This window comes from Oxyura jamaicensis, chromosome 20 (assembly GCF_011077185.1).
Source record: "Oxyura jamaicensis isolate SHBP4307 breed ruddy duck chromosome 20, BPBGC_Ojam_1.0, whole genome shotgun sequence".
NCBI lineage: Eukaryota > Metazoa > Chordata > Aves > Anseriformes > Anatidae > Oxyura > Oxyura jamaicensis.
In genome coordinates this window covers 567,067-590,705 of record NC_048912.1, presented here as the reverse complement: position 1 = coordinate 590,705, position 23,639 = coordinate 567,067, and the positions used below count along the sequence as shown (strand labels likewise).

At 48.7% G+C, this 23,639-nt stretch overlaps 1 protein-coding gene and 1 long non-coding RNA gene across 10 annotated transcripts in view; one reads left to right on the top strand and one right to left on the bottom strand.

The window, feature by feature from the left end:
- Positions 1–1,472: 1,472 nt before the first annotated feature.
- DLGAP4 (DLG associated protein 4) overlaps positions 1,473–23,639 on the bottom strand; it is a 182,847-nt gene continuing 160,680 nt past the window's right edge. For 6 of the 9 annotated variants that reach the window (XM_035344314.1, XM_035344315.1, XM_035344316.1 and 3 more), the window contains 6 exons: positions 9,977–10,338; positions 8,459–8,550; positions 7,591–8,000; positions 5,844–5,935; positions 4,115–4,267; positions 1,473–3,265 (listed from right to left, as the gene is read on the bottom strand). In XM_035344314.1, the coding sequence (XP_035200205.1) occupies positions 3,050–3,265; positions 4,115–4,267; positions 5,844–5,935; positions 7,591–8,000; positions 8,459–8,550; positions 9,977–10,338 (1,325 nt within the window). In that variant the 3' untranslated portion in view covers positions 1,473–3,049. Of the gene's footprint in view, positions 3,277–4,114; positions 4,268–5,843; positions 5,936–7,590; positions 8,001–8,458; positions 8,551–9,976; positions 10,339–10,721; positions 10,793–23,639 lie in introns of those variants that run through there. The other 3 variants (XM_035344321.1, XM_035344317.1, XM_035344323.1) reach the window with 3 other exon arrangements.
- The window catches only part of LOC118176993, a 23,159-nt gene continuing 16,981 nt past the window's right edge, over positions 17,462–23,639 (top strand). The window contains exon 1 of the long non-coding RNA XR_004755624.1: positions 17,462–17,590. This is a non-coding gene — a long non-coding RNA (uncharacterized LOC118176993). The remainder of the gene's footprint in view (positions 17,591–23,639) is intronic.

The following is a 23,639-nucleotide window of genomic DNA, read 5'->3' as shown; positions in this document are numbered from 1 at the left end:
AGACACGTGACCCCCAGCCTAGCCTCACTCCTGCAGCTCCAGCGAAGCCTCTGGGCTACTCTAGGGAACTGAACAGCAACGAAGGGCCCCTGCACCTGTGCTGGCTGCTCCTGAGTTCTGCTCTTGGTGATGGATGCAGGCTGGGCTGAAGCCAGGATGCAGCCAGAGCCGAGAGCCCAACCTGGAGCAGACTGCACAGCAACGAGGATCCTGGCTGATTCAAACAGATGGTGCTCTCCCTGCCTAGCTTTGCCTGTCCCTCCTGCGTCCCCAGGGAGCACCTCAGGCTCCCTGAGCCCAGTGCTGGGCCGTGGGCATCCCCTCACAGCTCTTTGGCCAGAGCCTCGGGGACCTGCTTTTGCCCCTGCAGGGAAGGGGTCGCCATTTTCCCATGGGGTTTGGGCTCCCGACACTTTTCCTGTGAATGGGTGATGGGAAGGCACAAGGAGCGGGCTGGTGGAGCGGACGTCACTGCCCCCCGCGCTCGGCAGCACAGCTCCCATCTCAGCCCTGAGCACGGCCCGGCTGGGGGACACAGCCCCGCCCCGCCGCTGCTTCCACCTGCACCCGCAGCCGTCCCGCGCCGCTCCCAACCGAGCGCTTCCCGCCACGCCGTCCCGCCTCCCCGGACGCACACTCTGCTCCCACGCGATGCGCGTGCTGGGGCGGCGCGGGCGAGGCGGCCGGGCAGCCGCGGCCTCGCCACCACTGCGAGGGGCGGCGCAGGGCATCCCGCCTGGCCCTCCGGAGTTGTGCAGCCGCGGGGTGAAACGATGTCGCGGGGGTCCCGGCGGCGCTGCGAGCGGTCAGCGCCCGGCCCTGCCGCGCCCCTCTTACCTCCTCGCTGGCAGCGCTGCCGGGACCCACCCCGGCGCCGCTCTCTGCGGCTCGCGCTGCGGGGAGGCGCGGCACAGCCCCGCCCAGCGCCGTGCCGCAGCGCCCGCCTCCTACTCCCCTCCCGGGCTATTTGCACCTCCCCCCCCACCCGTGGTGATTGGCTAGCCGGACGGGCGCGCCCCGCCCCCTCCGCTTTCCCCGGAAGTACAGCGGACCCAGAACGCCCTTCGCGTCCGCGCACTGGGGGCAGCCATTTTGTTTCAGCCGCCATTTCGTGGCCGGAGCGGCCATTTTGTTAAACGTCACCGGGCTCCGGGAGTGGCCGGGGGCCGCTTCCCGAGAGCCCCGCACCCACGTGCGGAGGAAGGGCCGCGGGCACGGGCAGGCCCGTTTCACGGACGTGCAAACCTCGACCCGGGGCCCCCCCCCCCCAAAAAAAAACAAACAAACAAAAAAAACACATCCAGTCAGTGCATCCATCCCCAGAGCCCAACATTAAATGTGGGTTGTTGCCAGGGTTTGGTGGGATCCCAGTAGATGTCTGATGGCAGCAGGAGCACCTCCAGTAACATGTGCACGCACAGGACGTGACAACAGACAACGTTCACTCGGGCATTGTTCAAGATTTCACTTTATTTTTTGCCTTCTGGATCACTAACACTCGCTGAAACGTCTTTGGGATTCCACCCCCACCCCTGTGAAAGTAGTACGCTATCTCCCAACTGATCCAAACAAATCAACAACAACAACAAAAAATCCCCAGCAAGATCGCTCAGGATGGGACCAGATGCTTAGTTTGAGGGGGTGGCAAAGAACTGGGTGGTGGTAGTCCTGGCTTCAAGAAGTCAGACTGAAAAGGAGGCCTACAAAGGGGAAAAATGGGCTAAAAAATATTTAGCAATCCTTCCTCTACCCAAAGAGCAGGAAGATAAGGAAAAAATAGTCATCTGATTACACACAGGGTATATATTTTTACACACACTTTTACACACATCTAGATATAGTACATGTAAAAATATATGCTATACATATGCCCATTCTCACCAAGGTGCTTTTACCACACCGTCTGCACTGTGTATGGGCATGTATACGTGTGTATGAATTAAATGTACAGGTACTACTAACTGTATATGTGCATATGTACACATACATACAGGCAGGCAGCCTACTCTCAGCTACCCCTGCCTTCCTCTTTGTACAAAACCCAGTCCTCCCACCCTAAAATATCAGCACACTCAAACAGCCCTCCCCTTCCCCAGCCCACTTTGAAACAAGTCCCATAGTGTAGCAGCTTCTTCCTCAACTAGCAATTCAGGGAAAATAATTTTGTGAAGGGCAGGGAAGAGGAAAAAAAATCAAAGTGAAGCATGTGAGGATCATGTCTGTAGTTGCTCTGTGGTCCTTCTGTTCCCCTCCTGCGCCTGGAGTAGGGTACTGTTCTTGAGATCAGCCAGCCAACCACCATCCCTGCCCCTCTTTGCCAGCTTATTGCACATTTGCTTCTGTACTGCTTTTCAGCAACTCTGCATTACATTCCACAGGTCCCGTCATCCTCTCACTTCATTAATACAGGAATACAAACCCATGGTCCTGTCCCTTCCCACCCCTCCTCCCCCCCACCCCAATATCCCCATCAAAAGGAAAACAAAACCCAAGAAAGGCTGCTTGCTAGCAGAGTGCAACAGTAGTACACACTGAATAGGTGTTCTCTTCAGGAGCTCTGTGGAAGAGAGGTTATTTCTAACACAGTAAACAAAGCCATGCAGAGGGTAGGAGAAAGGGAGCAGAAGAGGGAAAAATAAAGGATGAAAGAACAGAACTAAGGAGGAGGAAGAACATAGCATGGCAAGTGCTCAAGGCTTCATGTTTTTTGTTGTCCTCTTCTTGTAAACAAGCTAATAATTCTCATTAGATAGAACAAGTAAAAATATTGAAGTTCCAAGTTGAGGGGCTGGAATTTCCCGGAGTCTGTTCAGTCCATTCAGCAACACCACAGCCAGTGAGAAAACAAGGGGTATGTTTTTTTTTTCTATTTTTTTTTTTAAAATCTTCATTACTTAAAGCTGAGAGAAAAAAGCCAACTCAGGAGCCCTTTTCAAGGATGGCTCATTGTCTCTAGACTGAATAAATCACACTAGTTTAGAGAGAACCTTTTTTTTTTCCTTTTTAATGACTTATAAAAACCACACGGTTCCTTCCTCTGCCCCTTTGCTCAAAGGCGGGTCTGTGCCTCAGGGACGTAGATCTCGATGCTGTCTGCGCTCTCTGTGGCCGAGTTCTGTCGGACAGAAGCAGCCCGCTTGGCTGCCATGAGACGCTTACGAGCTTCCTGGCGCTGCTTGTCTGAATCAGAAGCTCTGTCCCGGTTCAGTTGGGATTTGGACTTGGCTGGCTTCTTTGGCACTGGAGGGGGTGGTTTCTTCTCTTCCTTTAGGGAGACAGTAAAGAAAAACCCAAACATAAAATAAAAATGCACATACAGAAGCTTGCTCTCTGCTATGGTGGGGACTCATGTCCTAAGGGACTAAGTAATGAGATTATGGAGTGTCAGGTGAAAGAAGCAGGAGCACTTCCCAAGCAAGACACTCATCATAAAATCAGCTTTCCCAACTTCTAGAACTGGAACATTTTGTACAGAGAGGTGTTCTGTGGCCCAGACTGGAGTTTTCTGGCTATGTCTGTAGTCCAGCTGTGAGTCAGGGTACAGCAGACAGCACTACAACTGAACTTCATCTGGAATGCAAAATTTTAATACGCTGTCCTGCTTGCAGCCATAGCGCTCTTTCCTCCCCTCATATCTGGTAAGCAGCCTGGCCCTGGGACACAGCCCACCCTGAATTTTCAAAAGGCTCCAGTAGATGCTTTTTATACCACCCAGATACCAGGAGTAGTTGCAACCTACTTATGCAATGCTTTTAACACTAGAGGCCTCCTCTGCATCACTGCTTTAGAAGCACCACTCTTCTCTCCCCAACAATTTTGTATTCTTCCTCTTGTACAAAATTGTTTCCACTATTACTCAAGAGGAATGTTCTCAATGCCTTGCAAGGCTGTGACTGCATGCGCAGGCAAGATGACTGGTAGACAATGCAATCTTATAGTACAAGTGCTAAAAGCACTATCAGAGGCAGCCCTATTATATGGAGAGATTACACTGACTGCATAAGTAGAAGGTGGTAAAGGTCCTATGGATCTTCTGATTACAGACAGGAGTTGATGTCAGGTACCTAAACTGTCTGTAAGGTGCTCTGGCCACTCCAAACTGCCCCACACTCACCTTTCTCTCTGGTGTCTCTGCCAATTGCCAGCTATTAGCTTTCAGGTGGTACAGCTCATCAAATTTCATGCTGATGTCTTCAATGGACAACTGCAGGAGATCCCAAAACCCAGCTAGGTCCTGGGCTGTGGGTCTGGGATTTGCATTAGGATTCTACCAGGGAAAGCATGAAAGCATGTTAGAATACACCTTCCTGACAAGTAGAGCAGTCTGTACAGGGTACATATATAGCCCTTTTAAACCTTACAGCTGCCCAATGACTGAAACTTCAAGAACACACAGGAGACACCAGCCCCAAGCGGGTAGATGCATAAGAGCATCATTTACAGTTAAAAATATTTTTGTAGCAAACAGGAGGCAGAAATCCTGATGACATTTCTACTATAAGAGCCTGAAACGTAATCCTGAAAAGGCACTATAGTAAAAAGCAATAGGACTCTTATCCCCAAAGCAACCGTCTAACCCCACAGCAGTAACATCCAGCTGAAGCTCCCCAGCATGTGATTGAGCTAGAACAGTTTTGTACTCAGATCATAACTTCAAGGGGCATAACAATGGAAATTGATACAGCACAATGTAAAACACAGCTCTGACGCCTTGAGAAATTGCATACTGGTCTTCTCACAAGCAAAATTCAAAATTGTTTCAGATCACTTTGCTACATGCCCAAGAGTATCAGTATTTCTCAGGCTAGGTTGAAAAACTAGCTAAAGTAAGTTTTTTCCCCATTATAAACAGAATTTCTCTGATTCTCAGGCATATGAACTGCCATCATAAGCCTGCATTGTCTCAGGGAAGCACAGGATCAAATCTGAGCAACACAGCGCAAAGTGGTAAAGGAAAGCTTCAGCACAGAACATTGCTGAAAGCCTGGCTGCTGGTGGTGTTGCTGCTGATCTTTCAGCCATGTTCAGCCAGGTGTTAGCAAGGAGATGTCCAGCGCTTCAATCCCCCTCCTTCTCAAGTTTCTTGCAAATAAGGGAGAATGGACCTCAAGAATTTTTGAAAAATCCATGCCATAGTAAAGCTTGAAGAAAAAAAGAAAAAACAAAAACCCCAAACCCAGATTCTCACTCATCCCTAAGTTATCTCCATTTAGATCTCAGCAAGGGCAAGCCTTTGCACTACATTCAGAGAGATCCAGTGCTTTGTGACCAACCAGGGACAATCATATTGGGACAGTAACCATCCACATAAACTACATGCAAAGCAAGCATATTTGGAGAGGAACAGTAGCCTTTTCAAACATTGCCCCCCATTTGGCAAGATCTGTGGTTCCCCTCAAAAAGTCCTTTGGAAGTAACAAAGGAGAGGTAGTTTCCAGAACATGCAGCAGAATGGCTAGCTGACATACCAGAGCTACAGAGAGACTCAATGTATTTGGTGTACCCTGATTAGCGATTCAAGAAAATTCCTGTGATAGCATGAGCACCAAAAGGAACTGCAAACACTCATCCCTGAACAGAGCGCAGCCTAAGAACTGCCCAATAAGCCTCCTACTGCTCACATGCAATTTAAAAACAGCATTCATCCATTGTGGCATGGTGGTCAGGTTGTAGGCTATACAGCTGCTTTGGCTTTGCCCTGCAACTCCATTCCACTGACAGCAGCCTGTTAATTAATACCTGATAGCATTCCTGTTGTGCTGTTGAAACAGATGCATCACCCTCCCCCCCCCCCAAAAAAAAAAAAAAAAAAAAAAAGAAAACAGGAAAAGAACCAGACTCACCAAGTTTTGTTCACAGAGGCCGTGGAATTGCTGGAACTTCTGTGACATTAGTAGCTGTGCACTGCCCACTGCACTCAAGACTTTTCCTAAGACTGCAGTAGTGGGGGAAAAAAAAAGTATCTCAATTGAACAGACCATCAAATATAGCAACAAATTCAAGTGTTTCTGGAGCAAGAAACACTCTTGAGTCATTAGGAGTTTCAGAGATACCCAAGGAACTAACTGTTCTCAGATAAAGAAGCTGCGCTGAAACTGCAGTCTGTGATTGGCTTTGCAATCTATTATTGCTCCTTCTAGAGCAGGCCAAAAGCAGACCAACAGACCGAGATCATTACATCAGTGCTTGCGGGAAGTTCCTTAAGCAGGCTTCAGCCCATCAAACAAGCCACTAGCACCACCTCAGTGAGTAGATCTGCTGGCACCTGCTCACAAATCATAACCTGCTCTTCTGGTTGTGTACAAGGCAAAGATGGCAAGGGGCAAGAAAACTGTCTCTGATCTCCATTTACCAGAAGGAATTCAAATACTGACTGGCAAGGGTTTTTAATCAGGATGTTTTTAAAATCCAGGACTTTATGCTGCTCTTAGTGAGTCTCCAAGAAACCTTTGAGTATAGCAACATTCTTCTGCTCAGGAATGGAAGAACACAGAATATGGGCTTTTTCATTCCAAAGGCAGGGCTGAGAGGCCCAAAGTGTATGCAAATACATCATGAAAAGGGATGAAGTGTTTTTTCTCCTCTCTGGTCTGCTGCAGCATTTACTGAATTGGTTCTGAATGTTTATGGATCTGTGCTTGGCCAGACAGCCATAAGCTGGGCTTTCTTTACATACACTATGTTCTCTGTTACAGAATCTGCTAGGAGATTGCTCTTAAAGTCAGTCTCCATCTTTTCTTGACAGGGCAACCTGATACACCCCACCCCCTTGAGGCAACCAGAACCCTGGCACTGACTGTCCAGCTTGGCAGCCAGTGCAGCATTGCTGTGCAATAGGATTAGAGATTAGTTGCCCCCACCCCCAGCAGTGACAGTGAGCTATAACCAAGTCTCATCATCGTTTCAACTTTCTCAGATATTTACAGGCCCGAAAGATCATGCCCCCTGCAGCCTAGTTACCCACTTTTGTCACTCTGTATGCATCTAGGCATGATTTTAATTGTAAACAGTACAATTTTTGCCAACTCATTTTAAAATAATGAAACAAGCCCAACTGAGCTGAACCCAATAAAGTCAAGTGGCCTTATATTTCCTGTACATGTACTTTTGGTGTATTTAATGTGAATTCATTAAAGTGTTCCTGTATGAAGAAACCTCCTCTTTGCTGCTAAGACAATCCCAATCAGGCAGGCTCAGCAGTCACAGTTCCTTCTGCCCCACCACCAAGTAAACTTTCACCTGTCCACTCAACTACAATGGGTTAGGCAGGGACAAAGATCTCACAGCCTCCCTAAAAGCAATTTAGGCAAGCTTTCAGCTGTTTTGACTTGTCAGTGGATGATGGCAGCTTCTGAAGTCTTCTCTGCTGCATCTTAGTATTATTTCTTACCCGATCTGCTAGAGAAAGTTGCCTTATCCTTTCCCATCCTTTCCAGGGTCAGACTGCTTCTTGTTCCACCCTCACACCTCCAGGTTTCACCATTACCCTGTGGGTAATCAGCCATCTAACCACAGAAAGCTAAACCACTTGGTTTTAATTCTTTCTCAAAGGAAGAGCTGCTACTGCATCCAGAGGCTGGCAGCACCTACCTTCTTCAGAGAGATTGTTCTCTTTGGTCTCCTGGTCCATCTGGCGGCACCAGCCTTCTAAACGTTCTGTTTCTGCCTGAAGCAGCTTCAGAAACCAGTACCCATCCCGCCGGCAGGCTCCTGGCTGTATGGGTTCTGATGGCGAGGTGGAGGATGTCTCAAGCCAAGGGTCAGGAGGAGGGAGAGAGGAAGGTTCCAGGGCTGGATCACTGTTATCTCCATAGGAGAGGTTTCTCTTCATCTGTGAGGGCTTGGCTGGTTGCCTGGTACTGGTATCAACACTAACAGAGTTGTTGTGTTGGGGGCACTCAGCAACACTTCTCTCAGATGATTTACAGCTAGAGTTATTAGGCTCCTGCGTCTCAGAGTCTGTGTCCTGTTTGGAGGACATACTGCGAGAGTGGCTGTTTCTAGAGAAATCAGAACCAAACGTATTAAATGGCAGAACACAACTGGGCTGGCTGCACACACCAACAATGAAATACATTTGTTTATTAAGGCTGCAGCTGAGCATTTCCCTGCCCCTCCTCACACACAAACACACACCACACATTCAGACAGACAGAATTATAAGGTTGCCTGCTTACTGCAATAGGCCATTCAGATGAGAGGACTGATGCACATCTATAATTACATCTTGGACATTTTATTTTTATTTCAAACTCCCATTGATTTGGCTGTTTACAGAACAAGTACTGTTTTCAGCAGTGTGTGCTGCAGAGGAAGAGCTCTCCACAGGCCCCCATTCTACCCCACTTGCATTAGAACAAAGAACGGGAGAAGGAGAAGAAGGTCTAAGCAAAACTAGAGGGAAGCGCAATTTAAAAGAGAAGAGTAAGAATTGCAAAAGCCTGCGTCTTTCACTTACCGCCACTCGTCCTCTACCTGTACCCCGATGGACTGGAATTTGGTGGCTGGTGGAGGAGGCTCCTCTTTTGCCACTGGCTGAAGGCAGTCAACCTTATTGAACAAAAAATACAGACAAAAACAGACACAAGAACTTGCTGCTGGAATTCAGGTTAGTAGACCAGGAGGGCTGCTGCACACACACACAGCATGCGGACACCACACGCCAACTGGAGGGTTGTGCTTGGAGAGGTGTGAGGCTGCTGCTCATGTTTGCCTCCACTCAAGCACCAGGACTGTACCAGCACCAGGGCTGCTGCTAGGCATCTGCTCTGAGGGCACCTGGCTCTAACATCTGCTGCTGTTTGCGAAGCAGTGACTGAGGAAAGGCTGTGTGCGCCCAAGGGAGCATCTGCATGTGGTGGGTGAGACTGGCCAAGACCAGGGAGCTCCCTGAGAGGGCAGCAATCTGATTAAGACTGACAGCAAAACCCAGCTTCCTCTCTCCCATGGACTGACACCTTCCATAGCCCTGGATAAGAGGCTTAGGTTTCAGAAAGGAAATCCAGCTGCAGGGCAGGTGGCCTAGGAACCATCTCAGAAAACAAAGAGGAGAGAAGCCAGCATCTCCAATGCAACTTCTCTGGCTTACTGCTCTTTAACATGTTTTGCCCCTCTAGCCACACAAAGAAGCCTTTGCTATGGTGTGTAGCAAACCATCCAGCAAGCCTCACTGGAAAGCCATGGAGAACATGTTCAACACACAGACATAGTGACCTGCAAAGCCCAGCTCCCACATTCGGACTTGCCCGAGTGCCCAAGGTCCCACCTGCAGGTTATAACCTGCAGCACGGAGCCAGCGCTTTGGGACAGAACCACTGCTTGCAGGGACCAGCCATTTGTACCTGGGAAATCTGTTCTCAAGAAAAGATTGACAACTGCAGATGATAAACTTCACTGAATAAAAGCATAGGTTTATAATACTCAATGGGATCTCATTTGACTGTATAACCTACAGCTCATTACCATCAATTTCCCCAGAGTTAAATGCTTCCAGCAGGAGCAGTAGCAACACACTGGCACAGCCAGCTACCAAGGAAGTGCTCCTGGCCTGCCTACAGCCCCAGGACCAACTCACACTGCAGCAGCCCACACCACACAGACAGCAAATAGAACAGCCCACCACTTAGAAGAAAGTTGTCCCAAGAACCATGAGGGACAAGGAACAGACTGACACTATGCAATACAAGTACAGAGCACAGGATCAGTGCAGGTGTACTAGCCACGAAAGGCCTCTTTCGAGAGACACTTGGTTAACAGGGTCCCACTGCTTTATGAAGTGTTTTAATTTTGTACTAAAATAATTTATTCCTTTCTGGTCTGCTATGAACAGCTTCTACTGTATTTCACCCTGGGAGCATGGGAAGTTAGTCTGACCTAAGTGGGTTCAGATGCACACCTGGTCACACAAAATGCACATGCTAAATGGATAGGCTAAGGACATTCCTTAGGACACAAAGGAAAACAAACTATTCCATACTTGTATTCCTATAGATGACAGCTTTCTCTTGGGGACGTTTTCCACTTTAGGCTCTTCGCTAGTCAGAGTCCCTTTGTCACTTTTCAAGGTTGCATTTTTCTGTGGTAACTCTGGAGTGTCTCTTGCTGGAGTCACGACACTGCCCCGTGTCACACTGGGTGTCCTGGTGCTGTCCAAGCTGTCTGAAGAATTGCTCAGCCCTGACTGGCTGGTCACCTCGCTCTTGTGGTCCTGGCTGTCCAGGTAGGTGTCCTGTGCCGATTCAGTGCTGCTCTGCACAGTGACAGAGATGAACGGCTTTGATGTGGTCCGAGGTGGGACAGGAGGTGGAGTCTTTTTATATGCCACTAGGCATGATGAACCTGCAGGGACGGAGGTGGGAAGAATGGAGAATGCAAGAGACAGATTGGAGAGAGAGAAACACAGTAAAAGAGAAAGAAAAAGCAGGTCAGTCACAACATCCAAGAAGAGCCTCCAAGTAGAAGCTGGAGGCAGAAATGCAGAAACAGCCTACAGCCAGCAGCCCACACTGGGTAAACCAAATCAAAGCATACTGGGAAGCAAAAGGCAGAGCCAGAGCTAGCTTTCAAAAGAAGTCAAAAGAAATTCCATGATGGGTGAAAGGCTAGAAGCAGAGAAGAGGTACAGAAAAGCCTCCCAAGGATGCTACAAGGTTTAGCAAGTATAAGCCTCCACGGTGGGGGAATTTTGTTTGGCTAAGCCCTATATTTTAGAGTCCTAGTACAGCCAAGTGTCTCATCTCTTTGTCCCATCAGTTGACAAATTTCAGTGTCTGGATCAGGGTGGTGGTTTTTCCTATAAAAATGGAAAGAAGCCATAGAGTTTATTAGATGTTGATCGTAGGAATGAACATTTGTGAAGTACCTTAAAAACCTATCTGCTATGCATTTACAGCAAAATACATTGTGCTGGATCCAACAGCCTGAGACAGGCCAGGCAGTGCTGCTCCACATCCCCAGGTCCAACCAGTAATGAGGCTGAAGATGTGTTCCCAGTAGGAACACACACAGAAAATACATCGACTACATATGTATGCATACACGTACTTGGCCAGCCACACATCAGATGAGAGCAACTGAACAAATAAGTGACAGCAGCAGTGGCCTCATCAAGGTGGACCCTCCAGCAGCTGAGCTCACTCCATCTGCCCACTATCTGGCCTCTGGAACCCAGTCCCCGATGCCCAGACATGAGCCTGAGGTTGAAGTAACATCCCAGCCACGGTACAGGCCATTGCACGTACACAGGACCAGGTGCTCTCGCCGCAGGGCTTCCTCACCCCCTTGATCCCAGGCTTCGTCACCTACTACCTGGCTCACCTGGGTTGGCCTTTCCCAGCAAGCACACACCTGCACTGCTCTGATCACTGCCTCAGAGACACGAGGACTCTGTGAGCAGCACCCCCGCAGCCCCAGCTGCTGCAAGCACAGAGCAGGGCCCTCATCCAGGGCAGGGTCAGGAAAGACTTTGATATGGAGACAGCAAGGGCTGTGCTGGCCAGGGCAAGGCACAGCCAGGCAAGCACACTGAGCAGATGACTAGCCACATGCAGCTGCCCTCTTTTATCCCTTTACGCCTTTATTTCTCCGCTCTTGATCAGACCTCCTAAATCCCTGCCCTTATCCCACCTTTGGTCTAGTAAGTCCTATGTCATTCCAAACCGCTTTTCTTTTCCTCTGTTCCCCCAGAACGTGTTGCACCCCTTGGCAGCAATCCCCTTAGTCCACAAAACCCAGAGAGCTCACGGTGACGGGTGCTGTGCCTGGCCACCAGGCTGGTGGCTCTGCTGGGAAAAGCTCCATCCCCAGGAGACCTTGCTTGGGGTTTCCTACCGCTGTTGTGCCCCCACACTCCTTGAGCTCACACAGATGGAGCTGTGATGGGCTGGTGGCCCCTGGGGTGAGCCTAGCAGTAGCCCAGCAGGGTCTTATGTGGGCTGCCCCTCCTGCCATTGCCTCCAAGCCCCTTTGTGGGCTGAGCAGCTTTGTCAAATAAGCTAACAGTCTTCCTCTTAATAACGAGAAGGGCCCACACCATCCTTTCTCCTTGCATAGCAATTCCAGCCATTGATTCACCCCCCAGGAGCCTTCTAAGGGGCTGCTAGGTCTGTGTGGCTATGGTGTGCTGAGTCCATGGAGGGAACAGCAGGACCAGAGCTGCTTAGGTTGCAAGGTAACCCAGCCACAGGGGCTCTGCCCTTCAAACTGAACTCCCCTGCCTCCCACCACTCCACGCACTTCCCTCCTAGCCTTTGACCAACAAGAGCTAGCACTGGTCCATACAGCCCCCAGCAATACAGATGGGCTGTACAAACCCCAATCCAATTACTACATGTTCTCCTGGTAAGGACCTGAGGACTATGGAGCTGTCATTTCCCTTGGGTTCCTTGCACCAATCCATGTTTCCTGACCTCAGTTAAGCTTTACACTCCAAATTACAAGCCCCAGTATACATACATGACATACCTAACCACCCCACAACCCTTGACCCTAAATCTGCTGATATAGCGAGGGATGCACAGATAGAGATATCTCACAGATCACTGTCATTAAACAATACTGACAACAACTTCATCATTCCCACCCTGAAAGTAGCCACTAGCACATTAATAAATCAAGTACCAGCTCAGAAGCAAGTCAGGAGTCCTCCATCCACTGTGAGGGCAGGTCCTGCTTCCCAATGTCACCTTCCAACAAACTGCACTGCCTGCGTGCCCCAGGGAGCTCACAACAGTACATTTGACAGATATTTTTAGGGCAATTGGACACAGCCATGAACAATTCTCGCTCAGCCCATCACAGGGTGCTCTCTGTTTCTTGAGTAGTTTCAGCACTAATAAACGAGAAGCAATGAATGAACCTGATTAGAGTTGCGTACAGGTGTGGGAAGCGATGTTTCAAGTGACCTGAGCTTCCCAACTCCTTCTTCTCCCCAGAAAGGTCCCTGTGCAGTCAACTTCTGCTGCAAGCACTTGCAGGGTGCCCCAGGGCCTGCCTCAGTCTCTGATGGGGTCAGAGCCAGTCGCAAGCCATAGAGGCAGAGCCAGTAGCACAGCCACATCCTCTGCAGGGAAATTGCACAGCTACACATTGTGCATTGCTAACTTGTTACATATCCCCATATCTACCACATTAATAGCTACAAGTTCCATTCCCATGAGAGCTAAAAGGAAGGGGTTACAGAGAAGGAGGGGGAGATCTGTTTCGGGAGATCTGTTTCCAGAAGTTTTTATGTACCCGAAGATGCTGAGCAGCCCTGTAATGGTCTTGCTGCTACAAAACTATGTAGCCTGTGAGGCTGCCAAACAGGCTGCCTTTCAGCGTGAATCCAAACAGGAACTCAGAAAGACAAAGCTAATACCTGGGCAGCAGTGGGACTTGCTGCAGATGCTCAAGCAACACTATATCAGAACTGTTTAGTGTCTCCAAGCCAATCAGTCTCACCCCTGGGATGCTCAGTTTAGCAGAAACCCTAGATCAGACTGCACCACTTGTACAGGCTGAACTGCAGCACAGAGCTGACCTCTGCCCACAGCACTGCTTTTCTGCATCTTGTCATACATATGAATTGCCAGCTCAGCAATAGGCCTGGAGATGCTAGAGCACCAACTACTGCATGATTGCCCCCTCTTTCCCCATGATCCGTGCTGGATGTTCCAACACCTCCTTCGGTATGCTGTAGATCTGGTCAAGGTAAAACTTGACTGTTGCAGATGCTTGCCTGCTCTACCCTTTCAGGACAAACCTTGGCTACACCTATGCAGCCACTAGGCTAGACTGGTGAAGCACTCGCATCAGCATAGCCAGGAGAGCATTCTTCCCCAGCTGTACACCTGAATGGCCTCTTGGGTACGTGGTGAAATAGCTCATCTGCACATATACCTGCTCACACAGGATGACTTTCTGACTGCTCTGGCAAGTGGAGGAAGAAAGTTCAACTCCAGACATGTGCTAGGGAGTCCGAGAGCAACCTGTGCATGTGTCTTCTCAGGCACTGAGCTTACTGCTGGCTGCTGGAGCACAGCAGTGCAGCTGAGCTGGTGGCTGCTGCTGGAGTTTCAAGCAGGTGGAGCCCAGCCAGCTCTCCAGAGCACAGAAACTGAAGCTATCGAGCACCCCAGGGGTAAAGAGCATCCACACAGTCACTTTGCCAGGGCTAGCAGCCAAAAGAGCACCATCTTGAATAGTCAGAACAATTTCTGGGCCAGTCTCACGTCCAATCTGTACATCTCATCCCAGCAATACAGGATCAGCCAGAACAAAGCAACAGGAAAAGCCCCTTTATAAAGCAGGCTACTCCTCCCTGCAGAGAGGGATTTGGGGGTTCTGGTAGATGAGAAGCTCGACATGAGCCAGCAGTGTGTGCCTGCAGCCCAGAAGGCCAACTGCATCCTGGGCTGCATCAGGGGTAGCAGTAGGTGGAAGGAGGTGATTTTGCCCCTCTGCTCTGCCCTGGTGAGGCCCCACATCCAGGTCTGGGGCCCCCAAAATAGGGTCATGGGGCTGTTAGAGCAGGCCCAAAAGAGGGCTGCTAAGATCATCAGAGGGCTGGAGCACCTCTGCTATGGAGAAAGACTGAAAGAGCTGGGGCTGTTCAGCCTGGAGAAGAGAAGGGTCTGGGGTGACCTTATTGTGACTTTATTGTGACTTTTCAGCACTTAAAGGGTTCATATAAAAAGGATGAAGGACTCTCTGCTCTTGTAGATGATAGGACAAGGGGTTCAGTTTTGAACTGAAAGAGGGGAGATTTAGATTCAATGTTAGTAAGAAGTTCTTCACTCAGAGGGTGGTGAGGCACTGGCACAGGTCGCCCAGAGAAGCTGCGGATGCCCCATCCCTGGAAGTGTTCAAGGCCAGGCTGGATGAGGCCCTGGGCAACCTGATCTAGTGGGTGGCATCCCTATGGCAGGGGGGTTGGTACTGGATGGTCTTTGAGGTCCTTCCCAACCCAAGCCGTTCTGTGACTCTACACCACCAAAACCCAGGAAGCTCATGCTGCCACATGCGACTGTACCAGGAGGCTATAGTAGCTATTATCTAAGACAAGCCAAAAATCACCAAAAATCACCAAAACCACCCCAAGGGGAAGAGGAGCAAGCCTGCCTATATGACCCTCCAATTAAAAATACCCACCTGATGTGGCCTCTCTGTTCTGCACGTGGCACTCAGCCCCAGTGTGCCCCGTATCACCTAACGGTAAGCTTCTATGACACCATCAGGCACAGGGCAGAACCCATGGGAGTGGTTTGCTGCCATGTTTACAAAGTAGCACAGTTTGAGTTTCCCAGCTGCTGGTTATGCCCACAGGACTGTATGTAACAACTAGGAAAGTCTGTCAGTTATCTGGTATTGAATACTGCAGCTAGGAAAAACAATGGGAGGGTAGCACATCAGACAGAAGGCAGCAGTAGAGTTTCCTGAGAAAGATTGGTGGTGTTCAGGGTCAGTAATATAAATTCAGCCTTCCATCTACCTAGAGGCAGTAAGAATGCTGTTTGTGGTGCTATATATATGGAGCAAAGAAGCAACTTTTGTTCCAGGGGATGGTTTCGCGCTGTCCTGGCCAGCTGAAAGGCACAGATTTTCTTAGAAGGGAATCCCATCATACCAGCAACAAAATGCCCGTTAATGTAAGTGTAGTCAGAATTTATTATGTGACCTATAGGAATTTATAGCTCTTAAGAGCTCATGCAAATGAAAGGAACACAGTTCTTCAAGTCTCCTGATCTTCCTAATGCCTTGATTAGCACAGTTGGAAATAAATCCCACTGAAGCCCTCTGCAACCCTAAACCAGACTTTTGATTGCAAACCCAGAAACTACACCTTAGCTAAAATGGGTTTCAAAAGCCAAAGTCAGGTAAACATCTAAAACAGCTCCCTTCTCCCTCAATGCAATCCTGAATCACGTTTCAACATTTCTTCCATCCATGGGAAGAGATAAGTCAAAATGATGCTGTGAGGAAACCAAGTGCAACCTGCTGTTTCTGTAAGGGAGATACTACTGCACCAAGAGCAGGCAGCATGCCCTCATGGACTACTAGAGATCCCACCAGCTATCAGTTCTTGAGCTGCTGGAGGTCATAACCTATGGTATTCAAAAACCCACCAGAGATTTGTTTGTGATGTAATGTGGAGCTGCAATCCACACAGGCAGTTGGTCAGATATACATCTTACTCTGCTGTTTGCCCATTGTGCACATGACCATCAGCTAAATTTGCTTGTGAACATTAGCCTGCACCACAAAAAGGCACAGAAGAACAAGAAATGTTGAAGTTTTGCTTAAGCTTCCAGTTAAATATCACTGAGTAGTCTAGGTTGGAAGAGACCTCCAAGATCACCGAGTCCAACCTCTATCCTGCCCATAGGATCTCCTAAGGCTTAAGTTGTTTGAATTCATAGCTGATGTGGATGATTGATTTGTTGGGGGAGCACTGTCTTTTTATAGTCTTCCTTGTGTAGTTGTTTTTAGAAAGCAGCATGTCTGAAAGTTAGCATCTTCCCCACAACATTACCTGCTGCTCTTGGGGGCTTGGGCAATACCCACTGACTTCACCTCAGGCAGAAGAGACGCACTTTCAGAGCCTGAAGGAGCATTCCTGACCCTCAAAAACAGTTGATCATGTCATGATCCTCTCCTTCTCCTGCAGAATCAGGAAACTGCATCTTGAAAGACTAAGGCACGGGAGTCATAAAAGAATATTAAATCCAGCACTGCTTTAAGAGGCCCCTGTTCAAATACCACAAGGTAGTGCTCACCTGCTTAGTACCTGCAGCACTGCCAAGATCATAGCCAAGGTACTTTGTTTTAAACATGGAAATTGTTATCAAGTGTGTCTGGCATGAAGTGCAGTTCTTTTGTTGCTATTGTTGATTCAATACAGCCAGGTGGTATTTCTAATCATTCCCATTGCTCTGAAGACTCATTCAAGCCATCCTCATTTTTAATAAATCTCAAAAGCTGCAAGCCACAATCAGTTGTGATGACAAGTTAGATCTCCCTCAATTGTTGTAGCAGGGCTCAGATTGCTATCACTTTCCTGCCCTATGCATCATCCCCTTTCTCCATAGGAAGATCCGAAGAAATGACCTCATCTCCCCATGCCTGAGGCCGTGTGTTCCCAAATAATCTCTCCCACTACAAGACAAGTTCATTTGCCTTTTAAATGAAAGCATATTAACATTATTGCAAACAAGAACCCTCAGCTGTATTAAGCCCATTGGTTTTAGTCACGTCTCTGGACTTGTTTAAGGACTACATACATTTAGAGGCAGTTTTCAATAGCAAATAGGACCAGAACAGTCACATTCCAAACAGTCTGACCTCTACTTTCATGAACTTGCACAATACTTCAAAGATAAAACTATAATGAACTGCAGAATGTTTTATTTGTAGAAAGTCCAAGTAAAAATGATTCCTACTAACAATTGCTACTGAACACTACAGATTTTTATTGATTTTATGGTTCACAGCGATCTCTTCAGACCTTATTCTTGTGTTTAAGACAAGTCTTTCTAGCCCTTGAGACAGTGGCCACAGCACACAGGCCTACCTGAAACTGTATTTGGATTGTATAAAAGCAGACCACAACTCTGTTTTAGGGACAGAAGGGACCTTCGAAGATCATGTAGTCCACCTGCCTGAACTCTTCAGGGCTATCTGAAAGTTAAAGCACAGTATCAAGGGCATTATCCAAATGCCTCTTGAACACTGACAGGTGTGGGGCATCAACCACCTTGCTAGAAAGCTTCTTCTAACCTTTGGCCACCCCTAACAATGCAGAATATTTTCCCGAAGCCTGGTCTGACCCTCCCCTGGCACAGCTTTATGCCCTTCCCGTACATCCTGCCATTGGTCCCCAGGGGGCAAAGACCAGCACCTCCTCAGGAAGCTGCAGAGAGCAGCGAGGTCGCCTCTTGGCCTTCCTTCCTCCAGACTGAACCACCCAGGTGCCCTCAGCCTCCCCTCACAGGACAGGCCTTCCAGCCCCTTTTCCAACTTTGTTGCCCTCCTCTGGACGCTTTCAAGGACCTTAACATCTTTTTCATACCGTGGGGCCCAGAATTCCAGGGGAGGCCCCACCAACAGAAAATAGAGGGACAATCACTTCATTTGACTGGCTGGCTGTGCTGTGTTTAATGCACCCCAAAATGCATTTTCTCCCCCTTGGCTGCCAGGGCTTGCTGCTGGCTTGTGCTGAGCTGCTATCCCCAGCACAACCAGGCCCCATCCTGCTGATCTGCTCTCTAGGCACGCATCTCCCAGGCTGTGCCCGTGTCCGGCACTGCTCCATCCCAGGGGCAGCACCCGGCCTTTCCTTTTGTTGACTGCCCAATGCTCCAATCTATCCAGATCCCTCTGCGAGGCCTCTGCAGGGAGTCAGCAGCACCTCCCAGTTCAGTGCCATCAACAGACTTGCTGAGGGTGCGTCCCACTCCTGCCAGCAGATCACTGACAAAGATGTTGAACAGGCCTGGCCCTAGAAATGAGCCCTGGGGAACGCCGCTGGTGATCGGTCACCGACCAGATGCAGCCCCATTCACTAGGGCCCTTTGAGCTCTGCCATCAAGACAGTTCATCACCCAGTATAGTGTCACAGCTGGACAGAAGGATGCTGTGACAATATCAAAGGCCTTACTAAAATCCAGAAAAACCACATCCACCAAGCAGGTGACCTTATCATAGGAGACCAAATTAATAAGACAGGACTTTCCTTTGATGAACCCCTGTTGACTATGCCTGATAACAGCTTTGTTCTTTAGGTGCTTTTCAACAACCCCCAGCACAATCTTCTCCACAACTTTCCCAGGGTCTCAGGTTAGACTGAGATCTGTTGCTTCCTGGGTCTTCCCTCATGCCCTTCTTGTCGCTGGGTGTAACACTGGCCAGCTGCCAGTCAGCAGGGAACCCCCTAGACTCCCACAACCTTTGGTAAATTGCTGAAAGGCTCTAACATCTGCTAACTCCCTCAGTACTCTGGAGAGAATCCCTCAGGCCCCATGGAGTTACGAATGTTGATCTGATATAACTGTTTCCTTACAAGTTCTGTGACCACAGATGGAAAGTCACTGCTCCCCCAGTCATGGTCCTCCAGCTTTGGAGACCAGGCACCCCAGGATCTGTCACTAATATTAATAATATTAAAAACTGAGGGAAAAAGGCATTAAATGCCTCCCTTTCCTCATCCCTACTTGTTGGGTGACCATCTTTATAAAGTATCAGTCCAAGATTTCCCCTAGATCTCCTCTTGCTGTTGACATTCTTGAAAGAGCCCCTTTTTTATTCTGACACCACAGCAGACAGATTTAATTCAAGATGAGCTTTTTTCTTCTTGTTTTGTCCCTGCAGAAGCAAAATGCAGTTTTGTGCTCTCCCTGTGAAGCCAGACCTTCCTTCCAGAGGTCTGGTTTTCCTTTTCTGCTCAAGTTTCTGGAGCTGCCTGTTCAGCCAGGCAAGTCTTTTCTGCCCTGCTTGTTTGACTTGTGACACAGTGGGATTGCCTGCTCCTGTGCTTTTAGAACATGACTCTTGAAAAGTGACCAGTGACCAATGGACCCCAAATCCTCTAGAGCTGATTCTCATGGGGACAGAGAGAACTAGCTCTGAGTAACTCCAAGTTTGCTCTCTTAAAATCCAGGGTGGCAACTCCTCTGACCTTTCTCATTATACCAAAACTTTTGAATTCAAGTATTTCATGAACACTGTGGGCAAGACAGCCACCTACTGTCACACTCCCACAAGCCTTTCTCTATTCTCAAACAGGCCCAGGAGGACTCCTTTCCTGCTTGTGGCAGGAACCTTTCTTCAGCATGCTTTAGGAACATCCCAGGCTTGCTAGTCACAGCAATATTATATTCCCAGTTTGTCTAGGAAGGTGAAACTTCGTATAAGGACAAGGGCAACTGATCTGGAGATTTCCTACAGAAAGCTTAACCATGTCACTGCCCTGGGTAGGTGGTCAGTAGTAGACATCCACATCTGCTTTGCTACCTGTCCCCTTTATTCCCCACCCAGAGGGTCTCTACTGCATCATCCCTAACAGGAAGTGCTGTGTAGTCTCATCTCTCCCTTACACACAGCCCAACACCACCCTGCCTGTCCTGCCTGTCCCTCCTGAACAGCCAGCAGCACTCCAGCCACAGGGCTCATCCCACCAAGTCCCACTAACACCAATGATATCATAGCTCTGGGAGAGGACCAGAGCTTCCAGTTAATCGCATCTGTTCTCATAGTGTGCATCGATATACAAGCATTTCAGATGTGCTCCTGAACCCTCACTGCTCCCCGGAGCAGCACAGATGCTCCATTAGCCTTGCCATCTCAGATGCCAATCCCTTGGCTTAACCTCAGTGTTCCTAATGGTACACCCCTCCTTGCTCAATCCTAGTTTAAAGCCCTCTCCATCCATCTCACCAGGTTATGGGCCACAAAACATTTCCCCCATTGAGACATGAGGTTATACTCATGGACAGTGAAGATACTCAGATTGGTTAAGGCATGAAGAGAAATCTAGGTACCTTTATTAGTCAACAGGAAAATATTTCCATCTAGACAAGATGGGCATCTTCACATGACGATCCCCATTTCCTGCAATGAACAAATGACTGTCTTTACAGAAGACTTAAACTGCTTAAACAAAGCCACACTCCTAGAAAACAAATTTAAGTGACTATATTTGTTTAAATAGATTGTTTGTTGAAAGGCTGTAAATACCTACTCCTTCAGTGTTTCCCATTTGTCTGTTTTAGCAGTAGCAATCTTTGAAAAAAGAAAATCTTATCTCCACACTACATAGAATAAAATAAGCACCTGAGAAGGAAGTGAGCAGCTGACAGTGACCAAGCCAGAAGAGCAGTATGGGAAGCAGAGCTCTTGCTCAGGCTCCCCACCAGCCACTACATCCACAGCTGTGCTGCCAGAGCTCTGCCTGCCCATGCTACAGCCCATGGTGTGCACTGCTTCCACAGAAGCTGAATGTGCCTCCCAAGACCTGCAGCGTGACCAGCCCAGGCCCTTTGGAAGATCTCAGATCATCAGGAGCAACTCCTTCAGCACGCAACCAGCTCTCCCCAGCTCTTCTTGCTGTAGCTGCTGTCACTGTGTAATCATGCAGATAACAACCCTGGCTGTGGTCTCAAGTCAGATGACAACATGCGCACCAGGTGATGCTCAGTGACCATCAGGAGCTGTATGCAGACATCTGGGAGGAAGAACCACCAGGGATGCATTATAGCCCCTGCTTGAGTCCATGCACACAACAGCCCAATTCCTGCTGCACATACCCGGAATGCTGCAAATACTTCTGGAGAAGGTTAGAGAAACCCAAACTCATGTTCCCCCCACAATCACCTCCCTTATCCTCAAGCCTTGGCCATGACACAGCTCTGTAGATAGAGCACCAAGCCCCACAGAGTGCTTGCATGCATCTGAACTGCAGCCAGGGCAAGGTGGCCACCGCCACACCACTACCTACATACCATTGCTTCTTCCACCACCATGTATACCACCACACTTGCTTCCAGGACTGATGCAGTGAGGTCTGGGGCTGGTGTGCACTGCCCCATCTTCTCCCAGGCAGCGGGCACTCACTCCTTCAAGCCAGCCCCGGAACAGAGCACCAGCACTGCTGGGACACCCAGCCAGATACAACATTACTGCAACATCAGGGAACACAACTGAAGAGGCCATAGGGAGGGAAGCTGGATCTGCAGCTGAGATCAAGGAGAGGTGAAGGGAAGCAGGCTCATCTCTTGTACCTCATCCTGAGAAAGAATCAGCTTCAGGTCACACCCCAGCTCTCTGCTCCATCACACAGCAGCTGTTACCAGCAGCAGCTCTGGGAGACAACCAGACCTCAGTTCAGTTTTTGCCCAAGTCACTTTTCCTGACCCAAATAGCTACAGAAACTGGCTGTTTCCACTTAAACAAGCCTTACCTCACCTGTGAGATGAACATGCATCAGATGGATGTGCCCTAACAGTGCCCTTCTTCCCACACAGACAGTGCTTTTCTCCAGGAGCACTCACCATCATACTGTGGACACACCTGACACATATCCCAGCTCACTGCTGCTAGGGGCCTGTAGCAGAAACTTAGTCTAGAAGCCTGCTACCTGGTTTTTTTTTTTTTTTTTTTTGCAGAAAGGAAAACAACTTCTTAGCTTTAAGGCATGAGAAATACCTACTTCCTTAGAACCCAACCACAGGTCAGCCAAAAAAGCTAACAGTTGTCTCCTCACCACTAAGCAGCAAACACTGACACATTTGCTAGAGCTACAGTATTAAAGACAGATGCACACAAATAGGTCTCTGCTTCCTAGCTGGGACAACACTTCCTGGCCAAGCAAGCACAGACATTGCAGAGACTTGGCACCCGTTGCTCTGGTTCATTACCCACCTTGTTCAGAGCATTCTTGCAAATCTCTAGTGCTAAGCTGACCAGACAGCACTTCTGACAGGTATTTATTTGCTGCCTGTTAAGTTAAAAGGGACTGCCTTTGTTTGTCCATTGCTAATAATATTAAGCTCCTGCATATTGCAGAAGCAAAAGAACTGGACATATCTGCAGGAAGAAGACCCTGAACTCAAGGGAACATCTTTCAAGTGTTACAGTCATAGTAAGACTGTCCCCTGCAATGAGTACACAACCAAAAGACTCTCCTTTAATATCAGCCACGTATTTCTGGACTAATGGTACTGCTTTTATCCAGAAACACACCACAGAATGCTCCATACAACCATTTGTGTTCTTTGCCCAGCCATGATGGAGATGCCTCCAGGGTGAAAAGGGGCATTAGTTAACAGGAAGGAGCAGCTGTGCTGGCACACCAGGTACAGGGTGAGGCAACTAAAGGAGGGCAGGCAAGATGGCACGAGTCACCACTCAGGACTGCAATAAATTTTCAACAGACTTCTGGTTAGATGACTAGTCCCTGGTACTTTGCAGGGGGAGCAGAAATGTTTCATCAGTGAAGGGAACACTAAAAGGGCTGTAATCGTAGAGAGCTTAGGGGCTTTGGATTTTTCAGTATACCAGAGGTCTGAGCACCTTGGAGATGCTCTTATTAGGAACTGACATCAATACTGAAGCAGAGAAGTTACAATAAGTACTCATACACCAAGGACTGCCACACTGGGAAGGCACAGTTTTTTTTCCCCCCCTTCCCTTTAAAAAAGGGCAGCCAGTTATAGGTCACAAATTTAAGAGGTATGAAGCATTAGATAACACCACCCAGGAACGCTGGGGGTTTAATAATACTGTATCTTGCACAGTTGGACTTCTGATTGATTTTGGACACTGACTGCTACAGCAGTTTACACTACTGTCAGGACAACACATGCTGCAGAGAACACCAGCCACAGACACTCCCAAACCCATCTGCAGTAACTATTACTGGGGCTTCTATTTGTGTTAGAAGTGTCATTGTAATTTCTCCCCATCCTTCCCACAGTAATTTTCAGGACAGGTTTCTGAAGCAAGTAAGAGCAGCAATACACAACTCCACCCTGCTCTAGAGATGCACATCCAGAAAGCTCTCCATCTGGACTGTGGAGTCAGGCAGTCTCCAATCCAACTACCACAGGGAAGTATTGTAAGGGAGCTTTTTTTTGTTTTGGGGGGGGGGGGGGGGGGGGGGGGGGGGG